The sequence below is a fragment of the Trachurus japonicus genome, chromosome 21 (assembly GCF_045865225.1).
Source record: "Trachurus japonicus isolate A0001 chromosome 21, Traja_1.0".
NCBI classification, from domain to species: Eukaryota; Metazoa; Chordata; class Actinopteri; order Carangiformes; family Carangidae; genus Trachurus; species Trachurus japonicus.
The window spans coordinates 36,577,477-36,602,211 of record NC_140927.1 but is presented as its reverse complement, the minus strand read 5'-3'; the positions used below and the strand labels follow the sequence as shown (position 1 = coordinate 36,602,211).

Sequence of the window (24,735 nt, the reverse complement as noted above, 5' to 3'; positions counted from 1 at the left end):
CAACTTTAGAAACTGTAACAGTCTTGAAATCAAAAATACATTCTTTACCTTCCATAATTTGGTTAATTAGTCTATCTGCAAGGTCAGTATCATTATGCTGTACAGTACTTTTTAACTTATCGATTTTATTAATGAAATAATTATTCAAATGATTAGCAATGTCCTTGGGTTTGGTCAAGAACTCTCCTCCAGTTTCTAAGTAAGATGGTGAAGACTTGGTGTGGCCCTTAACTAAAACATTTAGTGTACTCCATAATCTTTTACTATCGTGCTTCATTTCCTGAACTATGTTATCATAATATTCTTTTTTTCTCCTCCTATTTAACTTTGTAACAAAATTTCTTAATTTACAATAAATTTGCCAGTCCGATTTAATACCAGATGATAAAGCAATCTGTTTTGCCTGATCTCTTTCAATCATATGTTCTTTTGTTTCTCTGTCCAACCATGGTGAGTTAACAGTCCTCACTGTGGCTTTTCTCACAGGTGCATGTTGATCTATAACACCTGTTAATGTATCATCAAAAACTTTAAAGGCAGCTTCAGGATCTTCAAGCAACAGAATATTTGATATCTTAGCATTTGAAACATCTCTTACATATTTTTCTTCATCAAATGCTTTAAATGACCTCTTCTGGCGGTCAAAACAATCCACTTCCCCGCTGTCTGCGGCTTAGGACAAGGCAGAAAAACACACACTGCTCCCTGCTGCTTCAAAAATACCGGTGTTATGGCCCAACTGGTGTCTGATTTAACTGGTTACCGTACCGAACAACAGCTGTGCTGCACTTCCGTCCGCAGATTTGTTACAAATTCACAAATCAAGCCGCAGTTCACATGTTACTGCAGCCATATGCTTCTGTGAGTGAACCTGTTCCTCCAATCTACAGTCAGTCAGCGCCACACTACTCTCACTCTGCACAACACTGCACAGTATGACAAAGCCTGTCATGTTAAAGTTACCAACTAATGGAAAACACTCTGAAAATACGCTAAACAATACCGGTCATCGTCCTCACCGCGCCGCGGTCGGTCCCGACCCCCGTTACCATGTCGCTGCCGCCGCGGGCGGTGCTGTTGCCGTGTCCGGTGGCGGCGGTCCCGCCGGGTTACCATCGCTGCCGCCGCCGGTCCCGCTGCTATCGGACCGCCGTCATCGTTGCCGTCGGTAGCGGTGCGTAGCAAAGCTCCGGGGGGTAAGGGGGGGGCAGCTGGTCACCGTGCAGCCCAACACAAGGCTGGTTTGTGGGTGAGAGCAGCAGGGAGCCTGGGCTCAGTGGGCTGGAGCTCAGAGCTCAGCGGAGCTGCGGTACCAGGACGGTGTTCCCACACAGGAAAGTTACAGGTACATTTCTACCACTTCAACGAGTTCAGAAACATTATTTTAAGATCAAAAAACTACAAAATGGGGCTTTTAATCAGAAACCAGTTGAGCCATAACACTGGAAATATTGGTTGCAAGCGGTGGAGGATGATGGATTCTCCACCAGGTAAATGTAAACATCGCCCAACTGGAGCTTCGGCAGGGAACTGGTCATCTTAGGGACTGTTCATTATTTATCATCAGTGCCACCGGAGGGATTCACAGGACTTTTTTTTTTTTTTACATGACCCCCCTGTCGGAGTCAGTAAATTTTAACATGACCCTGCATTAAGCCTTATCAAAAGATACATGACCCCCCCCCCCCCCCCAGCCATCGACACGTGACATCGCATCACGTAGCGTGTGACACTACATTATTTCATTTTGACAACCATGTGTGCAACACCTTCTCATCAATCCATGCCATTTATCAGCTGTTATTAAAACCCAACTCATCAATAACATAACCGCGATTTTGGACCAGCTCACATTACACAACAAGCCATTAACAATTAATCCACACTCAAACCGAAGCAACAATAATGTGAACTGCACTCAACAACGTATTATTACAAGGTTTACGACAGATGACAGACAACCTGGGCTGTGTGTGTGTGTGTGTGCCTGCGTGTGTAAGAAAGAGAGGGAGAGAAAAAGTAGATAAAACCAGCTAACTGTTAGCTACCTTAGCTCAGGTGTCGGTCTCCCGTCAGGTAAAAGCTGCTGTTTATTCCTCAAATGTAGTTCATGAAGTTGAGCCTCTCCGGTACAGTTATCCATCACTGCTGTTGAATTAGCCGCTAAACTGCTGGACGCTAAAACCGAGGGGGCGTCTGTTTGTTTACAATTCACGAAAGCAAGGTGAACGTACGTGCCGCTCACACTCAGTAGAGTTACGCAATGAGGCAGGCAGGCAGCGTAGCCTCTGTACAGTACTGAAGTTAAACTCACTCACCCTTAAAAGACGTGCTAACCCGCATGCAAACTCCTCATTTAGGTCTTGGCGAAGCGGTTAGCATCGTCGCCTGCGGTGCGGGAGACCCGGGTTCGAAACCCACTCAGGGCAGACCAGACCAATATAAAATAACGTTGTGATTTGGGGGCCGTTGCTCTGTGCTTGCAGCTTTGAAATGTCCCGTTTTTTTTTTTTTTTTAGATTAATTGCAGTGTCCTCCAGACAAAATGTTGAATGACCCCCCCTCGCTGACCTTTTTTTTTTAGTGGACCCACCCCTCAACAAAGAATATTATGACATGACCCCCCCCCATTTTCCTCCGGTGGCCCATTCCATAAATAACGAACGGTCCCTTAAACAGCTGGTATACAGCAGCTGGTGTTGAATATGGGTCACAAGTGACCAAAACTTCAAAGTTGTTTTTATATCTTTCTTTCTCAGCTGCTGGCAGATGATTTAAGTCATTACTCGGTTGTTTGTCCATAGAAAGTCTGTTGCGCTGCCATTTTGGAATGTTGCTTTTGACCGCCAGGTCCCTGGGAAGTCACGTGACTGAAAGCTATCAATTGCATGTGTCTGTGACATTGGGATAAATTTGGGAAAGTTTGGAATTGGTAAAATAAATACGATGGACAACCTTAAATTGTATCAAGTTAAGCTTGGAGCAGATGTACTGTATCACGAATTAATGCTGAGTCCCAGTCACCGTCATCGATAACCCTGCCAAGTTCTTGTTCCCAGTCTTTCTTGATTTTATCAAGAGATGTCTCTTTGAGATGGGATAATAAGGTGTACATTTTTGAAATAAGGCCTTTCTGATTTGTGGTTACAGTTACTAGTTAGTTAGTTAGTTAGTAGTTAGTTAAAGTTACAAGCCTGGAAGTATCGGAATAGGTGAGACTTCGAAAGTTTAATTGTTTTACATAATTCGCTGAAGCTAGCAAAGACATTGTTAACACTAGCACCGCCGTTGCACACTATATACCTATAACCGCCATGAGTCGTTCATTGGATGAACTGTAAGAAAGCGTTAATTAGAGCTGTATAGGTGTTACATTTGTCGTAGTCTTTTAACAACTACTCTGGGCCATGAAATAGGCTACACCCCGCAGCCTCCGCGAGGCGGGGGGGGGGGGGGGGGGGGGGGGGGCACCGTAGGAACCCGCCCCCGCCGGGTTTCCACCATATAAACGACCTTTTTTTTCTTTTCTTTTTTCTCTTTTACGGCAGCATCCATAGTCCTTAGTGATCTTTGTTTGATATGTCAGGTGGAGCTGCTGCCCATCATACCGACGCAGGATTGGATTGCCCCCCCCGTGTCCCCCCAGTTGGCGGTTCTAGTGTTAATATAGAGATCACCTGACAAGGCCAGAGCTCTGCCATAGAGAAAAGGCATTATCAATGCTGGGATGGAGGAAGAGATGATTGTTATTTATGGAGCTGTGATTAGACAATCCTTTGAGTCCAAAACTACATCTAAATTGGAACCAAATTTTAAGGGTGGAGACAACAATTGGGTTACATGTATATTGAGATGATTTAAACCAATGATTGGTTGGTTCCTAAGTTATTTACAGTAGCTACACACTGTTCCAGCTGCCTATTTGGTCGTAGGTTTATTTGACCATGTGTTTTCTTCATTCTTCATTAGGCTAATGTTGAGTTAATTTGGTGGTGGGGACACAATTGTTCATGACAAAAAGTGGTGGGGAGGACAGTGTATCCGACACAGCTGCACACACATGCGCAAGCGCACACACACACACACACACACACACACACACACACACACACACACACACCTGATCACGTGACACATGAAGACACACACACTCGTCAACACTACAGCTACAGACAGACACAGCTGCTCTGGTGATTATTGATCATCATCAATAACTCAGACAGATCAGCATGAACATCCTTCTATAAGACTGATCTCAGAGCAGCTTATGGAGGAAGAAGACAGGATTTTACTGTATTACAACATCTGCAAATGAAATGTACTGAGGCTAGAGTAAAGAGAACAAAAATCAGTATTTACAGCAGCCGTCGCCTACAAAAAGAAAAAAGAGCAGAAGAAATGACTCTTACTGTAAAAAGAAAAAACAAATCAGCTGTGATGATGTGTTTGCATGAGCTCAATCAACTGTTTTTCAAAAGCAATGAAACTAAATACAGGTCATAAATTAGTTTCGGTCTACAATGTGAACTGCTGCAAACCTCATGTTCACAGCCAAACCTAAAGGCCAAACAGTGTAAAAGCCATTGAAAATGTACCAGTTCACTTCCACTGTTTTGGTCTTAGTTGAGCTTGTGTGTAAAAGAAGTTCAAATGTTTAGTTTAAATGTGTTACTGCGCAGAACCATGGTGCAGCCGTGTCCTCTCGATCCAGTTTGAATGTGCTGTAGGCCCGTGCTGTAGGCCCATGCTTGGGAGGACATGAGTCAGCCTTTTCCCTGAGTCACAGTATAGAGCCAGTCAGCTCCACCGGGGCCCCAGACTGAGAAGATTTAGTGCCAGACTGCTGCTTTGCATGGGCTGATGTGCCATGCGGCCTGATTGAAGTTGCCAATTAATTATCAATTTCTGCGGATGTAAACCAGCTCATCCTTTTGTCTATTGTCCTGTAATTTAGCTGGGACTGCTTTTACTATGTCAACTGATAACCATGTCTGAACCAACCGAGTATTAATTTAGTATTTTCTTTAGTTTGTTTGTCAGGCAGAGGGAGGATCTGCGGGGAGGATCCCTGGTAAATGCACCCTTCTTTGCATGCAGTGTGGTAGGTTTGAAGAGTGGCGAGCACCCAAAAGTAGTTTAGAGTTATTTAAGTTGTTGCAGTGTCCGTTGCAGTGATTTGCTGTGGTCACGGTGTGCACGTGGTGGTTGCTATTGGGTCGTGCAATAGCATCTCCCCGTGGTGAGTACCCTGTCTGATGTTTTATTCATTAGCAGGTAGTGTTCCTTATACCCCTGCTTGGTTCTATTTACTACAACAAATTAAACAACAAATTCAGCTATTTTGTAGTTTTTAAATATTTATTGGTTTTGTAATATTAAAGGTAATATGTTAAACTAATTGTTGTTCTTTCTTTCTTTCTTTCTTTCTTTCTTTCTTTCTTTCATCATCAGGTCCACTATCATCAATTTAGTTTGCATAATAAATATAATTTTGATTTGAATGCACGTCTCTGGCTCTCCTTGTACCTGGGGATAACTTTGTTTGTGGGTTATATAGAGACCCTTACAGTGGGGGTGGTCACATATGTATTGTGTATTTGTGTCAAAAGAACAAGAAATGTGTTGTATAGTCCACACAGGCTGATGTTGTGCTAACTGTGTGAAGAGTTTTGAAAAAGTGTTTTAACTCATTGAGTGCCGCGCTCCTTTCCAAAGTTTTAGTCAAGTGTACCGGCAATTTAGACCATTTTTGACTTTTTATGTAGAGCCATAGTGTATTCTATATTATTGCCACCAACACATACTGTAGCTCAATTGAAAGGTGAAACTTTATGCTTCAAATGACCACAAACCGTTTGTTTCTACGTGCCTCTGTTCCTGAGAAAAGTCAAGCTAAACATGGCTGGGTTTCACCAAAATCCCTCCTTTTTTTCTAGAAAAGGAGATAGAGCGTCTTTTATGAAAGGTGCGCTGTTTGTGTCTGTCGCTCTTCTGACACTCGCATTTCTGGATCAAAGGGCTCGTGTAAGATAAATATATACAACAATTGTTGTTCTATTCACAAAACCACCATCGGGGGCGGGGGGGCGCCACTAAACAACAATAACACAGACGCACCGCGCCGTGTCACAGCCTCGCGCCGCGGAACGTGAGGCTCTGCCGGCCACAGCGGCTCAGGAACACCGGTCCCGCCGGTGGTCGCGGTCCGTCTGTGGTACGGGTCGGTGGTGCCGGTCTGCTTTGGCCCAGAGACCATCAGATTTTACCGCGGGAGGACTTTGGGGAGGACACGGTGTTGCTCCAGATGAAGACCGGGCGGGACTGTCGGCTGAGAGCTTCCTGTTTCAGCTCCGAGCTGCTGGAGCAGCAGCGCAGGTGAGAGCGGAGCAGCTGCTGCATCCACATGCAGAACTCCGTTTGCAGAAGCCGAGTTATGATAAAAAAAACTTCCAGATCATGAGCTGTCATGAGTCTTTGATCGTCATCTATTTCAGTTCTCCTCGTCGTAGAGTCCCCAAATTTACATATGATGTGTATTAAAGTGTCTATTTTCATAATTTAAAAAAAAAGCAAAAAACGAAAAATCTCGTTTTTGGCACTCAACGCATGGGAACGAAAAACGAGAAATTACGTGGTTGGCACTCAATGAGTTAAGTATTGAAAAACGGGCCGTAGCGATTGTAAAAAAAAAAAAAAACTGTAAAAGCTCAGACAGAAGCAGACGAGTCAGAGCAGAGAATCATCCTCCCTCTGCATTTTATTGTGAAGGGCAGGAAAGAGTTAATTCAGAGTTCTCTGTTTCCTTCTTGTTTTATTTTGAAAGGCAGCTGACAAACTTCCTGCTGGGAAAAGGCTTTTACACTGAAGCTGTGGAGGAAACACCAACGTGAACACACTTCTCCTTCCTTCTCCACTTCCTTCTCCTTCTGTGTTGACAGCTTGTCCTTTTCTCCACAATATCTAAAAGAAAAACCGTCTTTGACATGTCTGTGATGTATCATACAACATAGGTTCACACAACAACCGACCAACATGCTTCTTCTGTTATTAAAGCAGATGATAAACACCACATAGTGGAGTCTTATTCAATGATATCATGTCAAAATTACAGGAATTTGAGAGAAAAATAAAAAAAGATAACTGTAACCAGCATGAAAAATCAGGTGAGTAACCCTGTATTCATTCATTCATTTTGATTTATTCCATTCATGGTTTACATTCTACACATGGTTGCACATATTTACATAATGTAGCTACACACATTGTCACCATGAATGAAAAGAAAACTTATAGTAGCTACCTGCCCCTCTCTGTTGTTATAATTACACTGGCTTACTTCAACACCAGTATTATACTCTGTCTCAAAATATTAAAGATGATGAAACATAGTAGTGACAAGAAAACAAACAAAATAGCAGTGGACATCGCTCGTCTATCTATCTTTTCTTTCATCCCCCTCTTTTTCTCTTTCTCCTTCTTCTTTTTTGTAGACACTTATCTTTATTTTTTTAACAGTGTCATTTAGACAGTTCGAGTAAACCTGCAGTAGATGGCAGTGTTCCCCTGGTAGTGTTTTTATTCTCCGTGATGAACCTAGTCAGGTACATGGATGTATATTATCTTATAATAGATCCATGGTCAGGTGTTGGTGAAGTCTGCACCTGAGAGCAGACGCCATTTTCCTCTCAGACACGAGGCAGACAGCAGCAGAGCAGAGCAGACCGAGAGAGTCGGTGGTAAAAACAAAGCAAAGAGAAGCAGAAAGCTGCAGACAGACCCGGTAGTCACCGGAGAATCCAGGTTCAACCTGATAAACCGTGAACCGAGGAGAAAAAAAACCCTTGTAAGAGTAAATGCAGGAAACTCCGGTAAGTTAAGTTAGCACACAGTTAGCTTGCAGTTCGGTAGCCGTTCAGGAAAAAAATGCATTTATTGTGCCATTAACTTGGTTTAAGGTGGTCTATATCGCTTAAAATAAACCATATGATGACCTTCAATGTTTTTCTGTGACTTTTGTGCACTTTCTACCGTAGTTTATCGTCTGAAAAAAGAGAGAGAGAGACGGTTGAGATGGCGAGCCCAGCCCAGCGGTTCTGAGAGAGAGAGCCTTGCGTCCTGGTATTCAAAATTTTTCCCATACTTTGCTACAGTTGTTGCCCCAATGCGTGAGTGTGCCAAAGAGACTGAAGAAATCATTCACATGGACTGAAGCTGCTCAAAGCAGTTTTGAGGAGGTTAAAAAAGCTCCTGGTAGCTAGTCCGGCCCTGGCCCTCTACGACCCCACACCGCTCAGTTTTCTCCACAGATGCAAGTGGCTACGGTCTGGGTGCGGTGTTTGCTCAAATACAGCCTGACGGCACCGAGAAACCTGTGTACTCAAGTACTCAGTAGTTGAAAAGGAGGCATTAGCATGTGTGTGGGCCACAGAAAAATGGCGGACATACTTATGGGGCCATCGTTTCACCCTGCGCACGGACCACCAGGCACTTACCACTTTGCTGACCACCACGGGGATAGGCAGAGCTGGGATGCGTGTGGCACGCTGGTCAGCACGCCTACTCTGCTTTGACTACGACATGGTGTATCGCCCAGTGTCTCAAAACTACACTGCTGATTGTCTTTCTCGTCTCCCCTTGCCGCTTCCTGCCAAGCCATCTGCTGATGTGGAGATTTACATAGTGGCTCTGATCTCCTCCACACTGCGAGCTCTTCCAGTGGCTGATTTCGAAGCTGCCTGCTCTTCATGCCCTGAAATGACAGCTCTGCGTGAACAGATTCACCGTGGCTGGCCGGGTCCATGGCACCGGTCCGACCTCCCATTAGTCCGACCTCCCATTAGTCCGACCTCCCATTGGTCCGACCTCCCATTAGTCCGACCTCCCATTAGTTCGACCTCCCATTGGTCCGACCTCCCATTGGTCCGACCTCCCATTGGTCCGACCTCCCATTGGTCCGACCTCCCATTAGTCCGACCTCCCATTAGTCCGACCTCCCATTGGTCCGACCTCCCATTAGTCCGACCTCCCATTAGTCCGACCTCCCATTGGTCCGACAATCAGAGTAATGAGAGTTTGAACTAATGGGAGGTCCTCATTAGATCGAACTGGACTAGTTATTAGTCAAACTCTCCATTCTTACCGTTCACTATGCATTTATATCATTATTCATATAGGCTCCACCTGTCAATAAGACACACGTGGAAGAAGAGGTGCAGTTTATTGTGTTTCACCAACGAGGAGCTGTCATTACGCACAACTTTTACGCACTGCTGCGCGCTCATTAGTGTCCGTAATTAAACCTTGACACTCATATCAAATCAAACTTACATTACAGACAGGTGGATTGGGTTCTCTGTCTCTCTCTCCCACTCCGAACAGACAGACGGACGCAATCAGAAAGGAAACGGAGGCTGAGCATTGATCCTTTTTTCCTTTCTGGGATCAAACGGATCATGTGCATAATTAACTGCAAAACAAGCACTTCATATTAATAACATATAAGGCTCATTATGCTTCCAGCCTGTCTAGCCTCTACCTGCTGTTTTTACTAAACTTAACCAACTCCTTTCTTCATTGCCTGAACCTAACCAAAGCCAAATTTACTTTTTTTTCTCTCTCTCTCTCAGTCTGCTGTCAGCAGCAGCGGCGGCTGCAGCAGCCTCGCGCCCGTGAAGTGAGCTCAAGCCGGCCAGGTTCAGCCACGCTCGAGCGGAGGGGGGGAGAGAAAAAAAAGTGTATTTCTTTTACTCTGTACTCTGGGAGGGGGGGCTTTGATTATCAGTTTACACATCTTGATCAGCATTTATGATGGTTGTGCGCGATCTGACATGATCTGGCTCTCTGACTGAATATGGTGATATTCTGGGCCGCGCGTGTATGTGTGTGATGTGCGTAGAGAGAGAGAGAGAGAGAGAAAGCTGCATGCTCCTATCAATGGAAGAGCTTGTCACAAAGTAGCGATGACAGTTCGAACTAACGGGACCACCCACTGGTTCGACCTCCTATTGGTCCGACTTGTGGTTGATTTTGTCGGAGTAACGGGGGGTCGAACCAATGGGAGGTCGGACCAATGGGCAGTTCCCGGCTGGCCTCCTTCCATCAGAACGGTGAACCAGGACATGAGCCAACAAAAACACAAAGTGAGAGAGGAGCTCTCAGTGAAAGAATGTTTCATTTTCAGAGGCTCGAGACTCTTGGTGCCATCACCTTGATAGCTTTGGCTCATGAGTGTGTAACAGTTCGTGAGTGAGAGTCGGTCGTGTGAGCAGGAAAAACAGTAATGTCCACAAAAATAGTTCACTTGGGACTTCACTCTTGCCCTTTTATTGAGCCGAACACTTCATACTATCATACATGACAAAGAAGGTCTCACTTTACTCACTGTTAGCTGAGTTAAGAAGAAGAAAAAGGAGAAACCATAGGGAGAAACCAGCTCAGGAAGCTAATGGCGTCCACTCATCGGGTAGCCTTCTTCTCAACTGAAAACAAAACAACGCGGCGCGACGCTCAATGACGTCCCAGCGCCGCCACGCTTATGTTCTTAAAGGAACATTTACAACTGTTACAACGTCAACTGGTAAATAACGGCAAGAAATCTTAGCTAATGTAGCAGGACGCAGTCTTTGGTCCTGTGACGTCACTTGGGAGCAGGGTTGATCTGGCGTGTGTCACACGCTTTTAGGTCCTGTCTCACGCTCTCACGCCACTCAAACTATTCTCACGCCAAAATCAAGCGATTCGGCAAAAAAAAAAAAAAAAAAATTAAAGCAAGCTTTGGCACTCATCAATAGGCTCTCTGATTGGTGCGCGATGCTTATCCGCGTGTCGATTGGACGGCTGCTCAAGCCTGTGATCACAGCACAGTAGGACGGGGAGTTGTTGATCCGCTACCCCCTCCCCCAACAGCGGCACGGTGCTGAAGCCTGGACCCGACTTGGTCCGAATCCGATGGCCAAAAAAAAGAGGGAGAGAGCGAAGCCCGAGACACAACCTGACCTGACCGAGTTATGTTTTCAGACTGAACGCGGCTCGAACTGACGCCTGCGGTCGGGCTGGTTGGGCCAGTCCGTTGAAAACTATAAAATCAAGATGCAGACTGGGTAGCACAAAAGTACAGCCAGGCAGCTCAGTCCAGAGAGCAGAGGAGAGAGAGACAGCGCAGCAACAGGTGTGTGTGTGTGTGTGTGTGTGTGTGTGTGTGTGTGTGTGTGTGTGTGTGTGCGCAACTGCGCATGCATGCACGTGGGCCATACCTGCAAACTCTGAATGGGTATGTAGAATGTTTATTACAGAAGAGAAACACACATTTCAGGACCTGACTTGTATCATCAGGCTGTAGTAGAAGACTGAAAATCACAGGACGTGTCTGTTCTGTCCTTTCATATATTAATAGGCTCAATAGGCTGGTCCAGGCCAAAAGCCACAGCTCCCCACTAGACCAGTTTCATACACTCCAGCCAGACAATGATAGGAACCACAGATCTGCTTTTTTCCCTCTTATCTGGAGCAAATGTTGTGTTTTCCCTTTATTTTCTTCTCAGAGTACACCAGAATGCTTCAAATACATGTTAAAATCACATTTTTTTCCCCTAGAGGGATATATTTTGTCACCTATTCCACCTCTACTCAGTTTGCGGTATTGTGTGTGTGTGTGTGTGTGTGTGTGTGTGTGTGTGTGTGTGTGTGTGTGTGTGTGAGAGAGAGAAAATATCTACATTAAACATTACTATTATTATTATAGACAGCCCCCCCCCCCCGCCAACAGAATCTCACTGCAGCCCAGGACCAAAAGTTGGCAACCCTGTAAATGCTATTGCATGGGGTTATAATGACAAAACAGTCTTAAAATAGCCTACAATGAAATGAATGGAATGAAATGGTTTCAGATGTTTTATTGCACAGGCTTTCACAAATAGTCTTTATATCATGGCAGTGCTCCTTCTTTCCTCATCTGCCCTTCCATCCTCCTGCAGAACTCGTCCACTTCACTGAAAACAGACACAAAATGATAAATACTGGAATAGAAGAACCATCAGTTTACATTGTTGACTGATGCCTGCAGTGCGTACACTTTCACAAGAAACCTTACCATGAGAAAAAAAATCCCACAGTCGTTCCCACATGTCTGGCGAGGCAAGCCCTAAAATGAATAAAATAAAATGAAATGAATGAATAAAAGTGGACATTACAGGCAATAGTCCATTTTTTTCTACACAAATCATGAATTTCATGTCCTGTCCCCTCTGTCCAGAGACCAGGATCAATTTGCTGAGCGTTTGTCTAGAGAAACATCAATAAAAACAACATGTTGTAGCATAAAGTGGGTTAGGGTTAGACCAACGACCTACACACAGGCTAGCCTACTTAGTTTTATTTTTGTTTAATTTAATGCACACGGGATTAACAGTTTCTGTTTCATTACTGTACAGTTTTTCTCAGTTGCTAAAACACTAAACCCTGTTGTCTGAACCAAATGCTCAGTTGCCTGAACCACTGACTGAATCAGTCTCTTTTGGCAAAACCATCAGCACTTTTCACCTGTTTAGACACAACTTACCAACACATTTTCATTGTGATGCAGCTGTGTTGCATAATGCTGAGCACAGGTGGCAAAAGTCAAACACAAGTAAAGCACAAGTTTCACCGGTTGAACACAACAACTCAATCTGATCACACTTGTGTCCAATGATATCAGGGAACATACATAATCCAGTTGAGGATGAAGTCCTGTGGCCTGACCCAGTACAGAACAGAGAAACGATGCTGTGGCTGAGTTACTGCATGCACTTCTCATTTCTATATTTTTCTACTTTATTTTTACCAAGAGAGCTTCTAGCAGAAAAATGCTAAGCTTGGTTAGCATTTGACGTGCATAAGGTTAATTGTAAACGTATTATAAGTCAAACGTTCGTTACGCTGCAGATGCATTTTCAACAAAAACTTCTAGACATGAAACGATGTGATTAACGTTCAATACTAGGGATGTCACGATTATACATTTTCTTTGTACGATTATTGTCAGAGAAATAATCACCGTATTATTACGATTATCAAGATTATTCTGCATTAATTAATTTCACAACACTATGAATGTGTAAAATCAAATATAGTCAAAATATAATTACATTACTCACTGTTTACACAAAATATTTCAAGTATCTATTAATATATGACCAATTATTAACCCCCAGGGGAAGTGTTTGAAATATTCAGGTCATGAATTGTCATCTAAATGTTTTGTTTTTTGTTTTGTTTTGCTTTTTTTTTAAATTAAAAATGACACTCTAACATTTAAATTCCTACAAATTCAATGTTATGTTAGTTAAATGGACCAGTATCTGAGCATTTACCTTTATTTTTGCGCCACATCTGTTGATACGGTTCCAACATCGAATTTTTGTGAAAGTAACGGTATTTAGGAATCTTTACGATTAAATAATTGTGGCGTTTAATACCACGATTAATTGTGAAAACAAGTAATGGTGACATCCCTACTCAATACCTTTTTTCATGCTCCTCATAATCAGCAGAGCAGCTGTGTCTGTCTGTAGCTGTAGTGGTGACGAGTGTCCAGCAGAGGGCAGAGCGTCACCATGGAAACCACCTCCATCAGACCCACTTCACTGTTAGAAACATGTTTCACTTTACTTCCTGTCACGTGAAGGGGGGGTTTAGTGATGATGTCACAGCTGCTGTCCGTCAGCATCCACACAAACTCTCAGAACTTTTTAATTTCATCCACAGATAAAATAAATAAACATAAAACATTTTTTTCAAAGTGTGAAATGAACTTTGTCTTTGATCTCCACCCTGTTACCTGGACTGGATTTATTCATTTACACATCAATCATTCTGTCATTGATAGTTTTATATTTCTATTCTAGTTGATTCTGTTGTATTCTACTGTGGGCTGCTTTAGTTTGTTTTTGAACAGTGAAGCTTCAGGTGTAACCTGGACAGAGGAGCAGTGCTGCCGTTCGGGGCTCTGGATGTGTTTCAAATACACTGCTCAGAAAAATAAAGGGTTAAAACACTTAAACAACACATCTTTGATCTCAATTAATGAAATATTGCAGTTGAAAATCTTTATTCACTATATAGTAGAGTGCATTGAGAACAAAATAACATAAAAATGTCAGGACCAAAAAAGAGAGGAATTGTCTGGAGGGGGGGGGGGCTGCTCACCATTAACAAATAATTTAAAGGTTAACAATTACAATGGGCCAATTTGCCAAAATGTTGAACTATCCCTTTACGAGCAACACATCAAACCACCATTTTGAAGTGGTTTAGCATTCAATCTATGAGTGCAGATGAGGTTGGCTCTATGCAGGGGCAAGAGGGGCAACATCAATGTTCTGCCCCCTCAAATCTAAATTTCTGAAGTTGAGAAAGTGGAACAATCATGTTCTGGAGACGCAGCTGATTTGAAACATTTGTGTTTATTAACATGTTGAACACAGATACATCACATGTTTGATTGCAGTCAGTCTGTTACAGCTCTGAAACAGTTAGAGAGGATTTTAATGACATAATAAAGGATCAGTGCTGAGGAATGAAAATGTTCATAATGAATGAAAACTAGAACACGTGATCAAAAAGATGAATCTGTTAACATGAAACTCTCCAGTTGTGACCAGAACGTAATGGATATTTAACATTAAATATCACTGAATGGAACAGATACTTGACACAACTCCCACTATAGCTCCCACTGCAACTCCTATTGGACCTGCAACTGCGCCTCCAGCAACAGCTGCTGCCACACCAACAAGAAATGCATTCCTTCCCTCTGCTCTTCTTCTTGCTTCTTTACGATCCATAGCTGGATTTCTTCCCAGTAGACGTTTCTGTTCTTCTCTGATGGCTCTCTCAGCTTCTTGGAACATCTCATTGGTGTAGCAGCTTCCTCCATTTCTCTGAACCAGCATGTTGATCTTCTTCCGCAGTTCAGTGACTTGGTCATGATTCTTCTTGTCTCTGTTGTTGAACACGTGGTATCCTCCATCACACTGGCTGACGAAGCCACAGAGATATTGATCCTTACAGATAATTTTTTCTATATCGGTATCTTCCGCCTCTAGGTCGTCTCCACGGGTGAACAGGATCATGCTGTACTTTTTTGTTTCTTTTCCAAACAGCTTCTGAAGGATCTTCACTGTTTCTTTTTCTTCTTCAGTGAATCTGGTTGGTTGGATCACGATGAGGAACACATGAGGACCAGGAGCAGCAAATGAGACGGATCTAGCGATCTCGTTCTTCACCTTATCATGATCTTTACTGGTGTCAAACAGACCTGGAGTATCAACAACAGCCACTGTTTGACCATCAACATCTCCTGTTTCCTTCTGACACTCTGGCGTCACTGAGGATGCAGACAACTTAGATTCAAAGGCTTTCCTTCCTAAGATGGTGTTTCCACAGGCGCTCTTTCCAGTTCCAGTTTTCCCCACAAGTACAATCCTGAGTTCTGTGGGAGAATAGTAAAACTCATTATTGACCATTGTTGTTAACAGACAGAGTGTAAACTGAAATGACAGCAGTGTGTCACCAGAGAGAAACAACAACTGTCTTTAGAGTCCTGAAGGTCTAACTGAAGGTCTAAACAGCCATTAGATACTGGGTCCAGAAAACAAACTCACTTCATCACAGTCACATGAACTCATTTTTACCCATAGACTGTAAAAAGAATGGACGTAGCGTCCGTGACGTCACCCATTGGTTTTGGGGAGTCGTTTTTGTGACTCAAATATGGCGGCCTGAACAGCGCCATGTTGGATTGGCCGGCCGAGAACCCGCCCACTGGCCTCGAAGCAGCTGTCCACGGAGCTGCTCGGACCTGTCACTCAACGTTTCCGCGCCCTAATTGGCCAGAATTTTAACCTAATAACAGTAAAACGGTAGAGTTAAAAAAAAGTTCACCCCCCTCAGAGTGTGTGCGGGGGTAGAAACTATCGATTGAGACGAAAAAACGTTCTGACACCAGGCTTTTAACATGTTTACTGAGGATGTAAAATCGGCGATTTTAACATGGGGCTCTATGGGGAATGCTCCCTTCTGACACCAGCCCCCAGAGGAAGAAGAGGGGATTGCAGTTTTTTGAACGCGGAAGTGAGCTTCACTTCTCAGACCGACAACTGCCCCCTTGGTTTTACCACAGGCCCTGAAGGTTGCTGTGACGCTAACAGGTGGCGCTAATGTGGAACAAGGAACAGGATGCAGTTTGGGTTTAATGGAAGGTCTAAACAAGGTTCACGGTGTCTCCTCCCCTCTCCTCTCCTCTCCTCTCCTCTCCTCTCCTCTCCTTTCCTCTCCTCTCCTTTCCTCTCCTCTCCTCCCCTCTTCTCTTCTCTCCTCTCCTCTCCTCCCCTCTCCTCTCCTCCCCCCTCCCTCCCTCACACATGGTGTGATGTAATCGTCCCTGTCTGGAGTCAAACCTACAATCTCCTGCCTGTGTGGGGCATGCTCTCTGACCACAGGACTTTAGAGGTATGATTGTTACTTTATCGTTTGCAAATGTGTATTCAGAATCTGTGTGCGAAATCAATTTGTAAATGTGTAAAAAAAGAAAAAGAAAAAAAAGAAAGAAAGAATACAACACATTTGTATTCAGATTTGCAAGTGAAGACAAATCTGCAAATGTGTGCAAAGATCTGTAGGTGTACATAAATCTGTACATCTGTAAACAGATCTATAATAGATGTGTAAATGTCTGTCACCGGTTCCAAGTCAGGCAGGAGCTCTGATTGGTTGTCTTTTTACACGTCATTTCTGCAACATCTGCTGAGGCAGATCCGCAAATGCTCGCGGCGATCCGTGAAAAAGATTTGTGCGTAACCTCTCTTTTGCCCTGAGCTAATAAAGTAACAACAATAGCTCCATAGAGGAGCCCATGCTGCTCATTCTAACATCACATCTAACATACACTGCAAAAACTCAATATCTTACCAAGAATATTTGTTTTATTTCTAGTCAAAATGTCATTTCTAGTCAAAACAAATCTCATTCTACTTAAAATAAGACTCATCACATTAAAAAGCAGCTTGTTTTTAGACACTTTTTACTCCTTTCAAGTCTATTTTCATTTGAAATAAGTAGAAAAATCTGACAATGGAGTAAGTTTTTCTTCCTTATTACAAGCTCAAAAAACTTGCTTTCACTGGCAGATTTTTCTCCTTATTTCAAGTGAAAATTTGTTTGAAACAAGTGAAATTATCTAAAAACAAGATCATTTTTAGGTGATGAGTCTTATTTTAAGTGAAAAGAGATTCGTTTTGAATAGAAATTGGACATTTTGACTAGAAATAAGACAAATATTCTTGGAAAGATTTTGAGTTTTTGCAGTGTAGTAGCAACTCTAAAGTGCTCACACACTCATCATCTGCTTAATGAGTGGCTCAACTTTAGAATTCTCCTAAAGTCACTGTAAATGAAACAAATCCCAATCCTACAAGTAACTTTGAATAGTAAAAAACCTTACCAGCCATGTTTGTCTTTTCCAGGTGGAGGATGTGTTGAGTCTCTGCTGCTGAAGAGCAGTGAATACATTCAGTTCACTTTGCTCTCTGTTTTATAATGCTGCCCCCCCCCTCCAACACACACACCCCACCACTCTCAGAAACATGTCAGGTTGTCACTGATAAAGAATATAGTCAGAGGACGGAGACGCTGCCCTGTGATTAAAGACAGCGTCAGCTTTGATGGAATCAACAGTGTCTCTGTCCACTATTGACTGTGTCCTCAAACACATCAGACTCAGGTTAGACAACAAGTTACAGAGCCCTTTGAACGCAACTCTGCAAGAGTCAAAGGTCAAGTCAAAGCCTTGGAGAAGTCTTCATCCCTCTGACCTTTTCCACCTTTTGTCACATTACACCAGCAAACTTAAAAGTATTTTATTTGGATTTCATGTGATTGACCAACACAAAGTAGCACATAATTGTGAAGTGGAAGGAAAATGATACATGAGATTACAAGATACAAGATCCTTTTTTTTTTTTTGTTTTACAAATCAAAGAAAGTGATGTGGATGAGGTATTGTGGCCAGATCCACATTCAGGAAGAAGGATCCTTAGCCATCCTCCATCTAAACAACAATATTCCCTGTTTCCCAGGAATCATTTTTGTTGTGTTAACAGTAAAACAAATGTACGGTGATTGTTTTGTACCATATTGTTAACTGATACTGTATCAGTGTTGTTTTTGGCAGGCATTTTAGATTTAGTCTTAGTCTTTTTGATACTTATTAGTTTTAGTCAATTTTAGTCATTTCTATATGTGATAGTTTTAGTCGACGAAAACTCAACAAGGTTTTCGTCTAGTTTTAGTCAGTTTTAATTTAAAAAAAAGAAAGTCTTTTAACAAATTAATTCAATAAAGGAATGGTTTTACACATAATGTTTCCACCCAATGGTTTATGGTCTAAGGATTATGCATTAGCCCACACACAGATAAAGTGGTAACAGTAGCCTGGTGCATTCAGTTTTTTCTCTGCTGGATTATATTTAAAATACGTCCATGTATCTTCTGGTCGAGTGACGGCAGCTGTGTTGAGCAGAATGTGCTGCATGTCAGGTGGTGGACGTGACCACACAAGGATGAGATGCAGCAGCGTTGCAGATACTTGTTGATTTTTAATTGACAGGTTATACGCACAATAAGCAGAAATGTCGTGCATTTTGACCATGTGACCATCCCCCCGTCAGCGCCGCGGAGCCGCTGCACCGTGCCGACCGCGGTCACCGGAGCAGCTGATCACTGCCTGCTGCTCTCTGCCGCTCTGATCACCAGCACCAGGCGGCGGCGCACCGTGGGCCCGCGGCTCGTCTCAGCAGCGTCGTTCTACTTTTAACGGAGCCGTTGCTAAATCATGTGAAGCTTGAGTAATGACGATCCATTATGGGATTTAGAGGCGATCGCAGCCCGACCACTAACATTTACGTCCGTTCTCGTCTCCTCAACGAAAACTCACACACGTCTCGTCATGTTTTCCTCATCAGAGAGCCATGTTTATCTCGTCACCGTCTCGTTGTCGTCATGAAAAAAGGTGCTTGTTCTCTTTAATTGAAAAAAAAAAGAAAAAAAGCTAGTTGTTTACTATACAAGTGCACTATGTTAAATGTTTCCTGTGTTGAACATTGACAATAGATATGAAAATGCACTTTGTTGATTTTATTTATTTAAAAAACAAAGAAAAACACGCACTCTCCAACAAAACTCTCAGGAACAAACTAAAGAGGTGCACGGCCAAAAGATCAACTTAACGAACCAAAAGAAAGGCCACAACTGACCACAACTGACTGAGGAAGACGTTGTGGAAACCGGTTTGTGCATGCTAAGCACCGACGCAGTATGTAATAAAAGACAATGAGAAGGACACGAGTGCTGCTGGCCTTTCTTTTGTTTCTTTGATTTGATTTATTTGACATAGGGGTAGGCTATAAGACACCATTTGGACTTTATAAGGTTCGGACCTTTCACTTGGATGAAAGTTTAGTAACTGGACCTCAATGAATTTTAATTGAATACCCCTGCTGTACAGTTTATTCCATCTGTCTTACCATATTTGTTGTAAGACATTTCTATTTCCATGCAGGGTCGTTGTCTAGGGGAGAAAGGTGATGATAACTCTAGGGGCCCAGCGCCCAGTGGGGCCCACAAAAGACCCCAGTAGTCTAATCTTTGTACAACTGATTTATTCTGCATAAGACCCTGACTAATATTTAATGTTTATATGGATGACCTATCTGGGAAAATGTAAAACAGGATGTGTGGTAGGAAATGTTATTGTCAATCATCTTATGTATGCCGATGATTTGGCAATCATTTCTCCCTCTAGTGCTGGCTTTCAAGAGCAGCTTAACATATGTTCAGAATATGGTGCAAGATTTAACGTGAGTTATAATGCCAAAAAGAGTTCTGTTATGGTGTGCAGACCTAAGGGTGTTAAGGACCTGGTGTTCCCAGTATTTCATTTGTCTGGGTCATTGTTACCTTTTTGTAATAAGGTTAAATATTTGGGACATGTGATCACTGATGATCTGTGTGATCTGATCTGTACAGTATCAGTTAACAATATGGTACAAAACAATCACCGTACATTTGTTTTACTGTTAACACAACAAAAATGATTCCTGGGAAACAGGGAATATTGTTGTTTAGATGGAGGATGGCTAAGGATCCTTCTTCCTGTATGTGGATCTGGCCACAATACCTCATCCACATCACTTTCTTTGATTTGTAAAAAAAAAAAAAGAAAAAAAGGATCTTGTATCTTGTAATCTCATGTATCATTTTCCTTCCACTTCACAATTATGTGCTACTTTGTGTTGGTCAATCACATGAAATCCAAATAAAATACTTTTAAGTTTGCTGGTGTAATGTGACAAAAGGTGGAAAAGGTCAGAGGGATGAAGACTTCTCCAAGGCTTTGACTTGACCTTTGACTCTTGCAGAGTTGCGTTCAAAGGGCTCTGTAACTTGTTGTCTAACCTGAGTCTGATGTGTTTGAGGACACAGTCAATAGTGGACAGAGACACTGTTGATTCCATCAAAGCTGACGCTGTCTTTAATCACAGGGCAGCGTCTCCGTCCTCTGACTATATTCTTTATCAGTGACAACCTGACATGTTTCTGAGAGTGGTGGGGTGTGTGTGTTGGAGGGGGGGGGCAGCATTATAAAACAGAGAGCAAAGTGAACTGAATGTATTCACTGCTCTTCAGCAGCAGAGACTCAACACATCCTCCACCTGGAAAAGACAAACATGGCTGGTAAGGTTTTTTACTATTCAAAGTTACTTGTAGGATTGGGATTTGTTTCATTTACAGTGACTTTAGGAGAATTCTAAAGTTGAGCCACTCATTAAGCAGATGATGAGTGTGTGAGCACTTTAGAGTTGCTACTACACTGCAAAAACTCAAAATCTTTCCAAGAATATTTGTCTTATTTCTAGTCAAAATGTCCAATTTCTATTCAAAACGAATCTCTTTTCACTTAAAATAAGACTCATCACCTAAAAATGATCTTGTTTTTAGATCATTTCACTTGTTTCAAACAAATTTTCACTTGAAATAAGGAGAAAAATCTGCCAGTGAAAGCAAGTTTTTTGAGCTTGTAAACTTACTCCATTGTCAGATTTTTCTACTTATTTCAAATGAAAATAGACTTGAAAGGAGTAAAAAGTGTCTAAAAACAAGCTGCTTTTTAATGTGATGAGTCTTATTTTAAGTAGAATGAGATTTGTTTTGACTAGAAATAAGACAAATATTCTTGGTAAGATATTGAGTTTTTGCAGTGTATGTTAGATGTGATGTTAGAATGAGCAGCATGGGCTCCTCTATGGAGCTATTGTTGTTACTTTATTAGCTCAGGGCAAAAGAGAGGTTACGCACAAATCTTTTTCACGGATCGCCGCGAGCATTTGCGGATCTGCCTCAGCAGATGTTGCAGAAATGACGTGTAAAAAGACAACCAATCAGAGCTCCTGCCTGACTTGGAACCGGTGACAGACATTTACACATCTATTATAGATCTGTTTACAGATGTACAGATTTATGTACACCTACAGATCTTTGCACACATTTGCAGATTTGTCTTCACTTGCAAATCTGAATACAAATGTGTTGTATTCTTTCTTTCTTTTTTTTCTTTTTCTTTTTTTACACATTTACAAATTGATTTCGCACACAGATTCTGAATACACATTTGCAAACGATAAAGTAACAATCATACCTCTAAAGTCCTGTGGTCAGAGAGCATGCCCCACACAGGCAGGAGATTGTAGGTTTGACTCCAGACAGGGACGATTACATCACACCATGTGTGAGGGAGGGAGGGGGGAGGAGAGGAGAGGAGAGGAGAGGAGAGGAGAGGAGAGGAGAGGAGAGGAGAGGGGAGGGGAGGGGAGGGGAGAGGAGAGGAGAGGAGAGGAGAGGGGAGGGGAGGAGACACCGTGAACCTTGTTTAGACCTTCCATTAAACCCAAACTGCATCCTGTTCCTTGTTCCACATTAGCGCCACCTGTTAGCGTCACAGCAACCTTCAGGGCCTGTGGTAAAAACAAGGGGGCAGTTGTCGGTCTGAGAAGTGAAGTCACTTCCGCGTTCAAAAAACTGCAATCCCCTCTTCTTCCTCTGGGGGCTGGTGTCAGAAGGGAGCATTCCCCATAGACCCCCAAGTTAAAATCGCCGACTTTACATCCTCAGTAAACATGTTAAAAGCCTGGTGTCAGAACGTTTTTTCGTCTCAATCGATAGTTTCTACCCCCGCACACACTCTGAGGGGGGTGAACTTTTTTTTAACTCTACCGTTTTACTGTTATTAGGTTAAAATTCTGGCCAATTAGGGCGCGGAAACGTTGAGTGACAGGTCCGAGCAGCTCCGTGGACAGCTGCTTCGAGGCCAGTGGGCGGGTTCTCGGCCGGCCAATCCAACATGGCGCTGTTCAGGCCGCCATATTTGAGTCACAAAAACGACTCCCCAAAACCAATGGGTGACGTCACGGACGCTACGGCCATTCTTTTTACAGTCTATGGGTAAAAATGAGTTCATGTGACTGTGATGAAGTGAGTTTGTTTTCTGGACCCAGTATCTAATGGCTGTTTAGACCTTCAGTTAGACCTTCAGGACTCTGAAGACAGTTGTTGTTTCTCTCTGGTGACACACTGCTGTCATTTTAGTTTACACTCTGTCTGTTAACAACAATGGTCAATAATGAGTTTTACTATTCTCCCACAGATCTCAGGATTGTACTTGTGGGGAAAACTGGAACTGGAAAGAGCGCCTGTGGAAACACCATCTTAGGAAGGAAAGCCTTTGAATCTAAGTTGTCTGCATCCTCAGTGACGCCAGAGTGTCAGAAGGAAACAGGAGATGTTGATGGTCAAACAGTGGCTGTTGTTGATACTCCAGGTCTGTTTGACACCACTAAAGATCACGATGAGGTGAAGAACGAGATCGCTAGATCCGTCTCCTTTGCTGCTCCTGGTCCTCATGTGTTCCTCATCGTGATCCAACCAGGCAGATTCACTGAAGAAGAACGAGAAACAGTGAAGATCCTTCAGAAGCTGTTTGGAAAACAAACAAAAAACTACAGCATGATCCTGTTCACCCATGGAGACGACCTAGAGGCGGAAGGTACCGATATAGAACAAATGATCTGTAAGAATCAAGATCTCTGTGGCTTCGTCAGCCAGTGTGATGGAGGATACCACGTGTTCAACAACAGAGACAAGAGGAATCATGACCAAGTCACTAAGCTGATGAAGGAGATCAACAGCCTGGTTCAGAGAAATGGAGGAAGCTGCTACACCAATGAGATGTTCCAAGAAGCTGAGAGAGCCATCAGAGAAGAACAGGAACGTCTACTGGGAAGAAATCCAGCTATGGGTCGTAAAGAAGCAAGAAGAAGAGCAGAGGGAAGGAATCCATTTCTTGCTGGTGTGGCAGCAGCTGTTGCTGGAGGCGCAGTTGCAGGTCCAATAGGAGCTGCAGTGGGAGCTATAGTGGGAGTTGTGTCAAGTATCTGTTCCATTCAGTGATATTTAATGTTAAATATCCATTACGTTCTGGTCACAACTGGAGAGTTTCATGTTAACAGATTCATCTTTTTGATCACGTGTTCTAGTTTTCATTCATTATGAACATTTTCATTCCTCAGCACTGATCCTTTATTATGTCATTAATATCCTCTCTAACTGTGTCAGAGCTGTAACAGACTGACTGCAATCAAACATGTGATGTATCTGTGTTCAACATGTTAATAAACACAAATGTTTCAAATCAGCTGTGTCTCCAGAACATGATTGTTCCACTTTCTCAACTTCAGAAATTTAGATTTGAGGAGGCAGAACATTGATGTTGCCCCTCTTGCCCCTGCATAGAGCCAACCTCATCTGCACTCATAGATTGAATGCTAAACCACTTCAAAATGGTGGTTTGATGTGTTGCTCGTAAAGGGATAGTTCAACATTTTGGCAAATCGGCCCATTGTAATTGTTAACCTTTAAATTATTTGTTAATGGTGAGCAGCCCCCCCCCCCCCCCCCCCCTCCAGACAATTCCTCTCTTTTTTGGTCCTGACATTTTTATGTTATTTTGTTCTCAATGCACTCTACTTTATAGTGAATAAAGATTTTCAACTGCAATATTTCATTAATTGAGATCAAAGATGTGTTGTTTAAGTGTTTTAACCCTTTATTTTTTGGAGCAGTGTATTTGAAACACATCCAGAGCCCCGAACGGCAGCACTGCTCCTCTGTCCAGGTTACACCTGAAGCTTCACTGTTCAAAAACAAACTAAAGCAGCCCACAGTAGAATACAACAGAATCAACTAGAATAGAAATATAAAACTATACATGACAGAATGATTGATGTGTAAATAAATAAATCCAGTCCAGGTCACAGGGTGGAGATCAAAGACAAAGTTCATTTTACACTTTGAAAAAAATGTTTTATGTTTATTTATTTTATCTGTGGATGAAATTAAAAAGTTCTGAGAGTTTGTGTGGATGCTGACGGACAGCAGCTGTGACATCATCACTAAACCCCCCCCCTTCACGTGACAGGAAGTAAAGTGAAACATGTTTCTAACAGTGAAGTGGGTCTGATGGAGGTGGTTTCCATGGTGACGCTCTGCCCTCTGCTGGACACTCGTCACCACTACAGCTACAGACAGACACAGCTGCTCTGGTGATTATGAGGAGCATGAAAAAAGGTATTGAATAGGGATGTCACC

General features: G+C 42.8%; 2 protein-coding genes across 2 annotated transcripts; one reads left to right on the top strand and one right to left on the bottom strand.

Moving 5' to 3' along the window:
- Positions 1 to 14,666: 14,666 nt before the first annotated feature.
- LOC146965746 (GTPase IMAP family member 4-like) lies at positions 14,667 to 15,503 on the bottom strand. Its single transcript, XM_085766399.1, has one exon. The coding sequence runs from the start codon at positions 15,501 to 15,503 to the stop codon at positions 14,667 to 14,669; it is 837 nt and encodes a 278-aa protein (XP_085622525.1).
- Positions 15,504 to 22,701: 7,198 nt separating this feature from the next.
- Positions 22,702 to 23,538, top strand: LOC146965745 (GTPase IMAP family member 9-like). The gene has a single exon (XM_085766398.1). The coding sequence runs from the start codon at positions 22,702 to 22,704 to the stop codon at positions 23,536 to 23,538; it is 837 nt and encodes a 278-aa protein (XP_085622524.1).
- The last annotated feature ends 1,197 nt before the right edge of the window (positions 23,539 to 24,735 follow it).